The 15802-nt window shown below is 44.7% G+C and overlaps 1 protein-coding gene across 2 annotated transcripts in view; it reads left to right on the top strand.

Moving 5' to 3' along the window:
* The window catches only part of RTEL1 (regulator of telomere elongation helicase 1), a 246674-nt gene extending 231136 nt beyond the window's left edge, over nucleotides 1-15538 (top strand). For both annotated transcript variants that reach the window (XM_078651687.1, XM_078651688.1), the window contains exons 36-37: nucleotides 456-611; nucleotides 14516-15538. In XM_078651687.1, coding sequence (XP_078507813.1) covers nucleotides 456-611; nucleotides 14516-14547 — 188 coding nt within the window. In that variant the 3' untranslated portion in view covers nucleotides 14548-15538. The remainder of the gene's footprint in view (nucleotides 1-455; nucleotides 612-14515) is intronic.
* Nucleotides 15539-15802: the final 264 nt, after the last annotated feature.

Genomic DNA, 15802 nt, shown 5'->3' with positions numbered 1-15802 from the left:
ACTAGGCACCTGCTGGCCTCACATATACTGAAACACCTTCATTTTAATTATAATTAGGGTGAGTGACAATTGGGCCGCATTTATTCAGGACTAGTGGGGGTCAAGGCTGCAAATGTAAACCTTGAGGAAACTACCACATGGTGGGTTTCCATGACTTGCCAGTGAGCTCATGCTCATTTGCAAAACAATAGGTTTTATTTTCTTAGCCCTTGGCCAACATTTCTCCCTCCCATGTTAAGAAGGTGTATCCTGAACCAGCTTTAGCTCTAAGCAAGTTCTTTCTCAAGCTAACCGAGCAGAAGGATCTACCACACACACGTCAAGATGCTTATGTCTACCATTATCAACCCACGTTTAAGCTTTCGATCTAATCTGTGACCTTTCCTGAGCAGTCCTACATGTTTTCTGTAATGTTCTCTCACCTGTAAATCTTTCTATCCTTTTTGCTATGACAGTGATTCCTGGAAAAGCCCAGAGCAAGATCTCATCATTCTTCTTAAAGAACCCAGAAAGCAAAAATACGTCTCTGAAGTCGACTTCTCTTGTGCCAGTCACCGGGAGCCGAAAGGAGGCTCACAACAGCACCCCAGTGCCACCCTTCGTCCGTTCAGGTATGTTCATCCAGTCAGGAAAATGGGAGGGAGATGAAGTTGTGGGACAACACTAACACTCCTAGCCACACCTTCAGAGCTAGGAGTTATCACAGAGACGCCTTGTAATTCATCTAGATGGACACTGAGTTACTGTTGGAAATCTGCAATTAATAGGAGCCCAGAAATACACTTTTGCCTTCTTGGGGTATTGAGATAAGGCAGACTTCTTTCAGCTCTACGGTCATTTGAGATGGCACAACTTGTAATTGAGGTGCCTCTATACTAGGAGGCGGTATAAATGTTACTCTGCACCCCAGAGAAGTGAGACCTATCAGTGAACAATCTGTATTCAGTGCCTTTTTTTATTTAATATGCTTCAATTACCCACCGACACCTTTACTTCTTGGTGGGTTGATATGGTTGTTTTAACCACTGCACCTGAAGGCAGTTGGTCTCCCACTGGAATTTCTGGGGCCAAAACAACTATCTTGGTCAAATGTATAAAAATTGAGACCTCTGGGATTCTTCGAAAAAAGATGATACTGCGTGAAGGCACCTGAAAATTGGCGTGGCGTGGTCTTGTTTCAAACTAAGCCCAAAGCGATAATGAATGCTCCTTCCTTTTGTCCCTTTAAAGCCCAAACCAATATCAAAATATATCCAAGCCAGATTCCATTGCAAAAACATTTGTGTGGTTTATCAGAACTCAAACACTACAAAGAATTCAAGAATTTGTTACTAATGGATTGCCTTTTACTTTATTTTATTGTTAACTTGAATTGCTATGGGGCAGCCATGCATGTAGATTAATTCAATGTTATTGATTTGGTGGTGATGTCAGAAATAAGTGTATTTTATTGTAAGGTTGCAGTACAGTCAGTTTCCACATTTGGGCAACATGATATATCAGCCACCTGTCAATAAACCCGGTCCAGTGATATCAGTAACAAAATATACTGAAAACCACAGATCAGCACTCAGTACCCTGCAGTATATGGCATAAAGTAATTCAAACCACAGACCAATTCACAGATTCTAGTGTTATCGGACATCATGGAACACCTACTTCAAGCCAACACCCCACTTCTCCACAAAGAAGTACCTGACAAAAAGATAATGAGTCGTGCAATAATTCACAAAATGTCATAGAAGTACTTCCTGCATATTCTTCATTCTTCGCGCTTCTTCCAGATGAGATATTGTCTGTCAAAAAGTGGCATATCTGACTCCGGCATCTAGGGTATGTACCTAGCTTGATCCCATAGGTGAGATCACTGGCTTCACAAGAAACCATTACAGACATATCTTCATACCAACCATTCTGCCTAAAAAAAAAAAAATTTGCTCACATGCAATTCACTCTAGGTGCCACAAGGTAATCCTGCTTGCTGCTGTTTGCATCATCAGTGGAACAGAAAACATTTAGCACCTTTTTACAGTTTTGAAGGCCCTCCACTGGCTACCCCTTAAAACCAGAATTCTTTTATGATGGCTAATATAACCCATAAACCTCCACATCTCGGCCTTCCTAAGCAACAGACTGCAGACCTTGGAACGGGACTTTAACACCAGAAGCACACCCATCTTTCTACGGGAATCCCAAAAACCAAGATGTCTGAGATGTTAAAGCAAGAATTTTCCTCCCAAAACCCAAAGAATTTGGAACTGACTAACTGAGGACCTTAGACCTAACTCTTATCTGTTAGTCTTCTGTGAAAACCTAGCTAATTAAGACTTTTATTTGTTCTGGCTTGTATCTTCTTCACAAACTTTTTCTAAAATGTATCCTCTATCTGATAATTACTCTTCATGCAAATTCCTGCCTTTAAAAAGTGTTTCCTAAATTTCCTGTTACTCATGAAGTACTGTGCAGCCTTTTTTTGATGGATCCTCATCAAATAGATATTATAATATATAATAATGCTGCAGTAAGTCCCACTGCCCATCTCTCTCCTCCCCTTTGCGGCGAAAGTCGCTGAGAAAACCGTCAACTCAGAACTGACAAGGTTCATCGAAGACAACGCCGTCCTCGACCCGTCTTAATCCGGATTCCAAAGCAACCACAGCTCCGAGACCGCCCTACTCGCCGCCACAAATGACATCCGCATCCTCCTCGACCAAGGCCACACCAAAGCCCTGATTCTTCTCGACCTATCTTCAGCATTCGACACAGTCTCCCATCGCACACTCGTAGCCAGACTACACAACGCCGGCATACAAGGAACCGCCCTCAACTGGATCTGGTCATTCCTCATCGGCAGAAGCTAAAGGATCAGACTGCCGCCCTTACTCTCCAAACCCACGGAAATTAACTTCGGAGTCCCACAGGAGCCCAACCCTCTTCAACAGCTACATGGCCCCCCTCGCCACTATCGTCCAACAACACGGCCTCAGCATTATATCCTACGCCGACGATACTCGGCTCATCCTCTCCCTCACCAAGGACCCCGCCGCCACCAGACAACTTCCAAGAAGGAATGCAGGGCGTCGCAGCCTGGATGACCAACAGCTACCTAAAGCTCAACACTGAGAAGACAGAAGTCCTAGTCCTCGGAACCACCCCATCAGCATGGGACAACACCTGGTTGCCCACCGCCCTCGGCAGCCCACCGACCCCCACGGACCATGCCAGAAAACTCAGCATAGTACTAGACTCCTCCCTCTCGATGAACCGACAGGTCAACGCCGTCGCCTCCAGCTGCTTCAACACCCTCAGCATCCTCCGTAAGATTTTCAAATGGATCCTGATTACCCCCCAACCCCCGAGTCAAGGAAGACAGTCACCCACGCACTCATCACCAGCAGGCTGGACTACGGAGATGCCCTCTACGCCGGCTTAAACAAGTCTCTACTCCGCAAACTCCAGACGATACTGAACACTGCCGCCAGACTCGTCCTCGGCATTCCTCGACACAAGCACATCAGCCAACACCTACGGAAGTTCCACTGGCTCCCCGTTGGGAAGAGTCACCTTCAAGATTCTCACCACGCCTACAAATGCCTACACAACACGGACCCCAATACCTCACCGACCAAATCATTCTCCATGTACCCAAAAGAAACATCCGATCAGCCAACCTCGTCCTCGCCGAAAACCCACCCATCCACAGAGCCAAAGCAGGGGGAAGATCCTTCTCCTACATCTCGACCAAGCCCTGGAACGAGCTCCTGATCGAATAAGACGCGCCCCCTCCCTGAACACCTTCAGGAAGACTCTCAAGACCTGGCTCTTTGGCTGAACGGAACTGTTGACCTCCTCCCCTAGCGCCTTGAGACCCCCATGAGTGAGTAGCGCGCTTACAATTCCCCTGATTGATTGAGTGATTGATTTGGCAACTCAGCACACAGTAACTGATGATCAGAGGCAGTAGATGGTGCTAATGCCAAGGGTCTATTTCAATCAGGGTGAAGGATTGCCTAAAACATCCTAACTCCACCATTGGGTAATGTCTGAGAGATATATCTTCTCATAGATTCCTCTCCTTAGGAGTAGGCCTTCCCGTCTTTAGACTCGTCTGGAAAATATTTTCCTCAGGGGTGGCTCTCCACAGCCGCTAAGTGGTGCCACATGACCTCAGTTCTGCATCCCCCTCCAGATGTGACATCATCAGAGTATTGTTTGTGCCTCATAGACACGATCAAGAGCTCTCTCTCTCTCTTGTCTACAATTTGCCCCACTTTCAACACCAACTACGTCAAAAGGCCTCATGTTTTTAAGCCTTGCAGGTGGTTCTGCAAGAAGAGGTCCTCTAGGAACCTATGGGGAAAGAATGTGGTATTTGGGTTTAGAACATGACACCATGGTCTGCGACTCTTGTATGAGGAAGTCCAAACCAATTAGGGTACCGCCGCCGCCCCCTTTCAATATGCCCCTTCTTCAGCACCGATTTCGAAGATGGTGGCAACACCATCCAGGCATTGGGGTCCATGAGGAAATGTGTCATCCACGTGGCAAAGGAAAAGGTCAAGGCCTTATTGTGAGCTTCTCCCCAGGGCCCAAATGTTTTTCGTGACTTTCACCTCAAATTACCCTAGTGAGGACAAAGCACAATCGAGCCAAGTTTCTTTACTCAAGAAAATAAGTCATTGATATTTTTTCACAAGCGTGTGGTGCACCCAAAAAAAGCTCCACACATAAAAGCTTTTTAGCTAAGTGTCCTTCACCCATGGAGCTCCCATTCGGACATGGATTCAAGTGTCCTTAATGAGCTGGGGCTAATACAGAGTATCAGGATCTGAGTAGAAGATTTACAGTTTGAATTTTGAATTAATGTCCTACTCCGTGGAATATGCAGAATAGAAGACCATAATATTGTGTGTGCAGGATCACCAATTAGTGATTGGTGTTTGCATTGGAATGCCCTGAAGGCGTTCATGGTGGTGAACGAAACGTGTTGGCTGTGACAATTTAAATTTGAACAATGAGAATATTTAAGCTTTCTGGATTATACAATAAAGAAGAAATGGAGTAGTGGACAACTTGATTTGACTTCAGTCTTTTCGGGTGCACCAGTATGTTTGTGAAATTGTATTTTCTGCATAGCAGTGGTATCCAGGAGAAGAGGATACTGATAGGGTGTGCATAATACTTAATGGCTGATACAGGTGGTTGTTGGGTTAATTCATTGTTGTATATTTTGGTCATGATGAAAGTAAACGAAATGTGAGTATCCTGAAATTAATATTTATAGCTTATTATTTTTAACTTAGACATTATACCTGTAAAGGGACCCGCAGTTTTATAGATGAGAAACCTTGAACACTATACTCAAGAATTTGACAAACAACACTATTGTTTTGTTTTAATCACTGTCTGGAAAGGATATCTGGTTATTATTTGTACGAACATCTAGTGTATCTTCATAAAAGAACTTGTCCAAGCCAACAATGGAATGAGACAAAAAGCAGAAATGATGACACATTTGTCATTAAATAAAAAGAAAAAACCTGTTAATAATTGGATTTATATCTAGAAACTAAAACCCTATACTAAATGGTCTCTACCATAATTCATAATGAGATATTCGTGATTAGATTAGTAACAATTAACAACTCAGAACAAGCCAAGCAGTTATCACCAACACACAATCAGACCTCATACTTTGGAAATTGTAGGCACATGGGTAAATCCTCTTAAGATTTGTCATTCCGGGTCCTTTAGCAGAATGGTTTAAACACTCTCATTAAAGATTCATTCTCCTGGGTCCTAACCTCAAGATCCTCCACTTGAGCCAGAGAAAAAATGTGCCATTGAAAAATGCACACTTTCTCCATCTCCCTTCATCATCATTCCTATCAGCATCCAAACCATACTTCTAGCAGCAGCGGAGCCTTGCTACAGAAGGCAGGGGTTTATCAAGAGGATTCTGGCCATTCTCCCAGTCTGATAAGAACACCTACACACTTGCAATTGGTCCAGCTCTTATCAAAGTTTGATGTAATCAAATGCAAATCAAGAAACAGATGCATATGCTTGAACATTTTAACATTTCCTTTTCTGACCAATAGAAAATACTCCAAACTAAAGCTCCAGTAAGAAATCGGTTCTGATCAGAATTAGGTAGGATGACCTCTCTTTAGATTTCTTTCGCCGTTAACTGTATAACTTCACACCTGTAATGATATAACCAATTGGATATCATCCAAAATTACGTGATGCTTTTTGTTCTGACATACACGCTTCTGACATAAACCAGAACAGTGGCTCATATCCTAGACGCTCCGTTGTCCTAGTGACCTTCGATACCATCCAGAACCTTTTAGCCAATAGAACATGACCTTCTGAAGCGCTGTTAATACTGGGAATTCGGTCTAAGAGTGCATTAGAGAGGTTAGATTGGTTGGTTAATGCAATCAAGACCACACAATGTGGCGAAAAAGAGTCCTTCACAGGTGTCTGAGGCGGTAGTGTCTTTAACACCAAGAAAATCTCTGTGCTAAGTTGCAGATCAACCAGTCGGTGCATCAAAATCTGCCTTGGTGGATGGACCCCATTCGCTTTCTGAGGGTTGTTGATTCAGCCATCCACTGGGTCAGGCTACAATGGTCACAGATGCCTTCTCGCTGGGCTAGGATGCTTATCGGAGGGACAAGGCAGAAGAGACATGTCTGGGAGGCCCCTGCATACATGCATGCGCTTGAGCTTCAGGCGGTCCATCTTGTCCTAAAGGCCTTCCTCCATCCTATCTCATGGGGCATCTCCAGATTCTGTCAAACAACACAACTACTGTCCAATTATATTGACAAATAGGTGGTGTTGGGTCATGGACCCTATGATGGAAGGTGATGTGTCAATGGACATTGGTGCAGCGATTGGAAGTCTTGCCAGTAGCAGCCCATCTTGCAGGCTCCCTCATTGTGAGAGTAGATACCCTCAGTCGCCTCTTGCTGCAAGACCACAAGTGGAGCTGCACCTCTAATGGGGGTTCCCTCCGTGAATCCCTTCAGCCGTGGTGTCGAGGACTTCAAGTGTTTTTGTTCTAAGCCACCCTTGAGCAAAATGTTTACAAATTGTGACCCCCCACCAAACTTTCATGGTAAGGAAGGCGGGGTGAGCAGACCTGCATGGAAGGTAAGTATGGAGGGGACGGGCATATGAAATCATTTGAAGGGAACGTTTTATTTAGTCCATAACGTTTACTAGATGAGAAAGTTCTAACTGTACAAATGCGTCAAATGAAAACCGAAACTAACCAAAAAGAGCATGGTTGAACCAAACACACTAATTTGCGTTTGGGCATACTTTGTATACTTCTAAGACCTGGATATAAAAGACCCTTCAGAGGGCATTCATGCTCATTCCACCAGGGCAATGGCTACTTTACTACTCCTTTCTGAGGCGTCCCAGTTGCTGCCATCTGCAGGGCTGCTACGTTGTCATCCTTGCGAAGAATTATTGTCTTACATTTCAGGCTCTCAGCGATGGGTACCTTGTCAGAGTTGCCTTGCATGTTTTCTTTGGTTGACTGGCACTACTCCATCCCACCTCCCAGAGTGATAATAAATTGGGGCTCATTAGTATTGAGAGGAATCTGCAGGGAAATGTATCTATAAGAAGTTATTATACTTAAATCTAGTAATGATGTTTCTGGTGGACACAATCTTTCTGAAGATTCCTCACTGCATTCTCACCTCCCAGATGAGCTAGTTCCATGATCGATAATATCCCAAAGTACTCGATCATGTTAATGTGCTGTAGTTGTCACTGTTGTGGCTCTCAGCTCCTGTCCGCCCGCCTCAATGTGGTGCAAAAAAACAGGAACTGATGTGTGTGCATTGGTGGCAAATATACTCTGCTCATACCATGTCCAGAGAGGGATTCGTAGCTTGAGCTGCGAGGCGCCACCTGGTGGTTTTGGAAAGTCATTGGTGGGGAAAACTGTTTCTGGAGCAGCCTAGGCCTGGAAGGAGTATTCATAAGCTGAGTTATCTGTGGAGAGGTTGTGCATCCACCAGAAGTACTGTTACTAGAGTTAAGTAACTTTTTCATTAGACATTAACACATCTCAATTACAGCACAAAACCCTGTGCCCTTTCATATTGTGCAGCAGTGAATGCCAACTACACAGCAGCCCTCTTCATTTGTATTAGAAGCAATATATTTGATGAACAGGGCAAAGCCCAACCTCTGATTAGTTATCAGTAGTCCATAAAGCCAGCTGCAGGTCATTGACCTGGGGCTGGTGATTGTTCCTCAGAAAGTTAGTATTACCTACAGCTTGGAGATGGGATATGATCCTCAGAACCCTCTCTTTGGCACACAATATTTATAGGATCAGTATTGCAGGGAAGGACAGTCTGTAAAACGGATACCTTGTTATACCCTATTGCATTCCATTGCACAGTGGTTGCACTTAAAATTGTTGCTTGTTAATTGTCACGTTGATTTGGCTCTGAATTTCATAATTCCTCATTTATTTCTTGTATAAACTTTCCTCTCGCTGACTATTTTTGCGTCTCTTGTACTGCTTTTTCCTTGCAGACCAATTCTCCCTAAACCACGTTCGGAGAGCATACACCCACTACCTTGAAGTGGCCATATAGCACCATGTGTTCTTTAAAAGCCCTTCAAACCTCACTGTTGGCTAACCCTTCTGTGCCAGGTATAGGATCTGAAGACTGCAACTTTTCCAACATGAAGGCCTATGTCTAAAATGCTGTTTTTTTTACTAGCTCTCACCCTTCCGTGGTTTACAGTTCTGCTTTCATACATAAGGATAACTACTCCCAAGTACTTCCTACATTCACATTCTGATATACAGGTTTTGCCACCCTGTAAAGTACTGGGCTCCTGCTACCATGAATGGCTACAAGTGGTCTTGTCCGCCCTTCTGTATTTGTCTTGTCTCATTCCTCAGCTCTACCATCACAAAAGTCTTTTGGTTGTTGACCAGCTTATACTCTGCATAAATGCTATCATGGAAGATCTGAGATGGTTTCTCTGATCCCTCCGGTGTGCAATAACCCCTAGAACAGCGAACTCCTCTTCCAGCTGGGTTGCATGCGTTCTTTCTTTGATCTGCCAAGCTTGCATGTAAAACTACTAGTACTAGTTCTAACTGTGCAGATCCAAGCCCCTACTTCCCAGTTTTTAGGTCGAGGACTGCGTCGCACTGTGTAGCAGTGTGGGCGGAGCTCCGAGATTTTATGTTTCTTAGTTAGGGGGCTTGAACCCGCCCCTCTTCTCCATTGGCTGGCCTCGTAAATGCTGGCCAGCCATTGGAGGAGAAGGGCGTCACTCCCTTTAAGCCCCGTCTTTTTCGGATTTTGGGCGTGTTTTTTAGGTTCTTCCTATCTGTGACGTCATCCGTTACTCAAACCTAAAAAACACGCCCCCTCAGTCTGAAAAGGACGGGGCTTATCTGCAGCTGCTGCCACCAGCTTGTTTCCTTTTACTTATGGGACTTGTAATCCTGTTTTACATTGGAATAAACATCATGTGTGTGGACTTGGATAACTTGGCAGGGTTCTATATTTTACTTTTAGATATTTTTGGAGGAGTGCACGTTCGGGAGTCCATTGCTCGGTTTAATGAATGAGTCGATCGCGGTTTTGCCGAACAGCAAAGCGTCCTGAATGGGGACGTAGTCTGAGAGTAGAGTTAGCACTCTAGTTTGAATCTGTCCTTACCTTACACATTTCTAAAACTCGCCCAGTTACAGTCCTTTCTCTAGCTCCATGATGAGGAGGAAGCCACAACTGCGTTGTGCTGATGGCATAGTCCCTTTTCCATTTTCGGGCATACTGTTTTTCTGCGCTGTCCGTCTTCAGTTTCCATGGTGTTGAGCATCTACAGGTTCACGAAGACTGCACCGGGCTGTGCCCGGGGGGAGCCCGAGCCCCTCGCGCTCTGGGCAAGAGGTAAGCAGGGGTTTTAACGATTGCTCAAAAACTAAAGGTTCGAGGTTTAAGAGTGCGGCAGAAGAGAGGAGAAGCCATAAGTGCTGTTGCGCATGTGGGAAAGGTGGGGAAATCACACGTTTGTGGTTGTGTGAGAGCGCGAATTTAGAAGGGTATGTGGGAAATAGAAGGATAATCTCAGTAACTTGAGCGCTGGTTGGGGAGCTGAGAGCAAGGAGAAAACATGGAAGCAGCGGATCGAGAAGTGGAGAAATGATAGGTAAAGGTGAGAGATGTGAGGCTGTGAGCTGAAGAAACTGGAGTATCTGTCACTAAGCCGGCTTTCGAATGAGGGTGAGGCTAGATGTTCAAGCGAGTGATCCCATTAAAGTGAAATGGGAATAAATATTTTTGCAAGGGTGTTTCCGGTTTGCAAGGAGTGTCACCTTATGGAAGTCTGTGGAGGGGTGTTTTAGGAGGTTGTATACATTGAAAAGATGGTGTAGGTTGGCCAGCAGGAGGGGGCTCAGAACGAAGAGTAGTATGGGAGGGAAGATTTGGGGACCAGAAGAGTCAGAAAGGACGGAGTTATCCTGCAAAAGTAAAACTTGGCATAGGGGATTTGGAGCAAATAAAGTGGAGTCTACACAGGAGAAGTAAGAGCGAAACGGGTGATTGTACATGTGAGAAATATCTGTGCCCGAAATATGACCGTGTAGGGAGTGGCAATATTTGGAGGGCGAGGTGATTGCTGGTGACGGGCAGTAAGACATGAGGAGCCAGTAAATCTAAGAGCGATGCGAATGAAAGAGAGATGAGTATCGAGAGTTTGGAAGTTAAAAGGCGGGAACATTTTAGTTGAAATTGGGAAGGTACTGCATGTAGAGGGGAGAAATTAGGTTTACATACATGATATCAGGATGGAATGAGGGCGCGATAGAGCCCAAGCTACAGAGTTGACTCAATTGGGCTCCATAGCAAATACATGTGGCCATAGGAGCTTCAGTGGCCACAGGAGCTTCACCGGCCACTATGATCAATAATGTTGCCTTTGCATACCACAAACTCAGATCTACGTATACCAGTTCCCTTCTTAGGGCGTTACTATTTTCATTTCTTTACAGTCTCCTGCTGAACTTCCATCCATCCATCCATCCAACCCTCCCCTAACCCTCTCACTTCTACAAATGTTCTCCTCTCAACAATTGTCTTTATCTGGCCTTCACCTATTCCCTAGCGTTATGTCCATCTTTTCCATTTTTCTTTTTCATGTAATCTCTTGCCTCTATTGACAGTTTTTATCTTACATTTGCCACTCTTTCTCTCTTATCCTTCTTTTTGAGTTTTCTTTCATCTTAAAATCTTCCCCTTTGCACCAGTTTCCCATTCTTGTGTATCATATATCTCATTCTATCAGAGAATTTCACTCAGTTACAGCTCAGCTGCTTGTCTACCTCAAAGTTGTTTATTTCAGTTAATTAAAACCATAATATTTTACACAGCTAGACCAATGAAACATTTTTTACAAATTCATTAAATGTAAGCAACTTCTTTCTAGCTTTAGAATACATTTTGAACATTGATCAGTTAAAAATACCATGACTAAAAATTATAAAAAGCATATACTTGCGTGTTGCAATATTCATTACGATCAGCTCCAATGTAATAACTATCAGTTTGTTTAAAGGCCATTCGTTTTCCTGCCTTTGTCTATTTTAAAGTGCAAGCGGGTTGGTGCAAAATCACCTTGAGACTAAAAAAGTAATTAAATAACAGTGCCCCTCCTATTTCACCTGTTTAAAAATGGTCAACTGATATAATCATGTACGGTCATTTAAAGTGCTTTTGTAATAGAATTAAAACCAGGGTACATCTAAAAGGGCAGCCATCGCTTTTAAATAGTTGATAGATTACATAATATTCATCCGTCCCTTTGCTGTCAATAACTGATCCGCTTTAAGATTTTTTGAAATAAAAGCTGCTATTATTTGAGGAGTCTGCTCTTTCGTGCGAAAGAGCAAGGCGTGTCGACCAGTTCTGATGTCATGTAAATTAAAAAGTCTTTTCAGTAAGATCTTGTTTTCAGTTAATCATTTGGGACAGATATGTGTTGGGCTTTCCTCATGTCTTTGACATAGTCTGCACTTGGTATCCTGTGGTGTCTGTTGTCATTTAGGGATATATTGTAAGGTTTGACCTACGCCAACTCGTAGGTGAAGTAGATTATTTTTGCAAAATTATCTTAATAATGTTAAAAATTTCTGTGGGCGAGGTTGCTTCTAAGAATCAATTATTGTCCAGGCGTGTCTTCTTTCACTGAGTTCCTCTTTATCTTTGTGCCATGACAACATCCTTATTTGTTTAATTCTTTCTTCCTATCTTCTTCTTTCATCTTCATGTTTACCAGTGCCCCGCTCACCATTAAGTCCAACTCTTAATCTCTTGCCTATGCTTGTGATCCGGTGATTGTGCCCGCCATTTTCGTGCCTCTGTTTCCCTGCTTGTGATCCGGTGATTGTGCCCGCCGTTTTCGTTACTCTGTTTCTCTGCTTGCTTCAGGTGAGGAGGGATGGAGCCTCTGATGGGGGGTGGATGGGTTGAGTGGCATCTGTAGGGGGAGGGATAACTGGCCCCGAGATCCCGTCACCCTGGCACGCAGAAGCCTGCCCTGAGGCCAAGCTTCCAAGACCACCGGGTCAGGCTCTTCCTAAACACTGCTCGAGCAGCTCCCCATCGCTTCTAAGCACTATATGCCCACTAGACAAATGACGAGGAAAAATCATGTACCTGGACCCTGGGAGTAGAATATAAAGGAGAAGAAGGGTGTCTGCTAGAAAACTGAACACATTGCTGCAGGTGAACCTTACAAGTATATACATGGCACAAGGAGAGAGAGAGCACCAACAGGTTTTGACCCTTTCAGCCATTAAAGTGGTTGTCACTCTGGCAAGATGGTTTGTACCATGACCTCACCGCTGTAATGTAGAGGTCTCAATAAAAGGCAGCTCACTGTTCCTTTCTTCTGAGGTCGATAAACGGAGTACTGTTAAATGAGCTGTTAACAGCATCTGTTATGTGCTTGCTCCCCTGGCTGTGCTTGCTCCCCTGCCCGTGCTTGCTCCCCTGCCCGCTGGCTGTGCTTGCTTCTCTGCCCCCTGACTGTGCTTGCTCCCCTGCCCCCTGGCTGTGCTTGCTCCCCTGCCCCCTGGCTGTGCGTGCTCCCCTGGCTGTGCGTGCTCCCCTGGCTGTGCTTGCTCCCCTGGCTGTGCTTGCTCCCCTGCCCCCTGGCTGTGCTTGCTCCCCTGGCAGTGCTTGCTCCCCTGCCCCCTGGCTATGCTTGCTCCCCTGCCCCCTGGTTCTCCTGCCCCCTCGTTGTGCTTGTTCTCCTGCCCCTGGCTGTGCTTGCTCTCCTGCCCCCTCGCTGTGCTTGCTCTCCTGCCCCCTCGCTGTGCTTGCTCTCCTGTGTGTGTGTGTGGCTCTGTGTGTCTCTGTGTGTATGTGGCTCTGGGTGTGTGTGTGGCTCTGTGTGTGTGGGGGCTCTGTGTGTGTGGGGGCTCTGTGTGTGTGTGTGGGGGCTCTGTGTGTGGGGGGTTCTGTGTGTGTGTGGGGGGGGCTTTGTGTGTGTACCGTCTGTGTGTGTGGGTGGGGGGGGCTCTGTGTGTGTGGGTGTGTGTGTGTGTGGGGACTCTGTGTGTGTGTGTGGGGGGGGGGCTGTGTGTGTGTGGGGCTCTGTGTGTGTGTGGGGGGGGGCTCTGTGTGTGTGGGGGGGGGGCTCTGTGTGTGGGGGGAGGCTCTGTGTGTGTGTAGCTCTGTGTGTGTGGCTCTGTGTGGATAGCTTTTTTTGTAGGTGGCTCTATGTGTGGGTGGCTCTGTCTGTGTGAGGGGGGCTCTGTGTAGGGGCTCTATGTGAATGACTGTGTGGGTGGCTCTGTATGTGTGTGTATGGGTGGCTTTGTGCGGGTGGCTCTGTGTGGGTGTAAATGCAATAGGTCATGCATTTGCGAGCGATTAAGCTATTGGCATTGTAAATGACAATGCCATTTATTTAACGATTAAGCTATTGGCAATGTAAATGACAATGCCATTTATTTAACGATTAAGCTATTGGCAATGTAAATGACAATGCCATTTATTTATGATTTAAAAAAAAAAAGTCATGAGCAATGCCAATAGCTCTACCTTTAATAATGCCGAGATCATTGCATTGCAAATGCTTGTTCCCATTTTCAATAAGGTTGTGTATCTTCATGACAGACTAGCTTTTGTCAGCTTATCTTGTACCTCAGGTGTATCAGCTGCTGATAGTGTACACGTGGTGCCTGCTGATATGAAGCTATTAAAGTTGAAGATAGAGCTATACGCATCCTCATTGCTTTACTGTAAGTGTGGTTTAAAATAGATGGACATTGTTCACCTGTGCTTACTAGGAACAGGATGTGAGCACCTTCAACTTGTAGAGACAAATGTGTTGCTATTTTAGTTTGATCGTTTGCATGAATGTTTGTGGAACGTGTGTGTCTGTTACTGTGAAACTGTTCAGCATTTCTGCATTCCTAGTAACATTGATTTTATGTCTTTCTTAGAACACTCCAAAATGCCCAAAGTGTTGCGTTGACCGAGGAAGAGGCACCGGAGACAAGATTTTTCCCCTGACAAGAAAGGCATTGGAAGTTGTCTTTCAAGAAGGGAGAGGATCATTTTGAGATCAGGAATCAAATATGATGAATGCAGAAGTATTTGAACAACTGGAAATGGAAACACTTTCCAGTGGCTGTCTGGTGAAAGCGCCATTGCATTTAGAGAATCTGCCACTCAAACATACGCTTGGTCGGACAAAGGATTGCAGAGCATTTGATTGAAATTAAGAACAACCGTGAACCTTCTTATTGTTGGGGAGACCGCTTGATGTACTTGCTCTTCTGCCAGGAGAAATGTTGGTGCTTCTTTTGGAAAGGCACGATCCCACAAGGACATTTTTTGAACAAGAGAAGACACCTTTCTTGATGGTGTCTGTAGAAGAATAAAGTTCTACCTCAATAACTTCCTTTGAAGATGGCCTGTCTCTAGATTAGCTCACTGGAGAGGCCTGCTATGCAGGAATTCTCAGGTGCAGAGTATTAATCTTTAGATCTATTGTCTACAAGGAAGGAATGGTATCCGCATCTTCGGACAGGAGAACCCATGTGGTCATGCTCCCTGGAAAGGAACACAACTATATGAATGCTCAATGTAGAGAAAATGTCCTTCTCTAGACATGCACTTTCTGGTGAAGCAAGAAGCTTCCTGAAAAAATTCAGTAGAGGACATCTCATCTGTTTTTTTGTACACACCAACACATATGTACCCGCACGAGTGCGCACTTTGGAGATGAGAAATACAATGTCCTCTTTGGAGCCTCTTGAGAGACTGATGCAGTCTCTACAGCAGACAATCTCGTGGGGAAAAAACAACGCTCTTTGCACTGTATCGCTGCCTTGGAGTGATATGTGGGGAGGATGAATGGACTTCAGCACACGTTCATTAGTGCAATCCTAGCTAGAGGTTGCATTTTTCAAGACCTTGTTTAAGAAAATATTTTATAATAAATAAATTGGATTTAATTATTAGCCTGTACTTGAGTTTTTTTCTGTATGGGGTGGGGCAATGTATATAATTTTGTCCCTTTTGCAGCTTGTGACATGAGGTCTAGAAACCACATATGATTACCCGCCTAGGGTCATCTTCACACATACATTGGACTTTTTAGGGCAGTTCGATTTTAGCACCCTAGACCAGGATCAGTTTTCATGATGATGCGCAGACACTTTCATCCTGTGGGTTGGATCTGCACCATCCCATGCACAGGAGATGACACCTGGCTGAAAAGTAAT

The sequence above is a fragment of the Lissotriton helveticus genome, chromosome 7 (assembly GCF_964261635.1).
Source record: "Lissotriton helveticus chromosome 7, aLisHel1.1, whole genome shotgun sequence".
Taxonomy (NCBI): Eukaryota; Metazoa; Chordata; class Amphibia; order Caudata; family Salamandridae; genus Lissotriton; species Lissotriton helveticus.
This window is presented reverse-complemented; position numbering and strand designations above follow the sequence as displayed.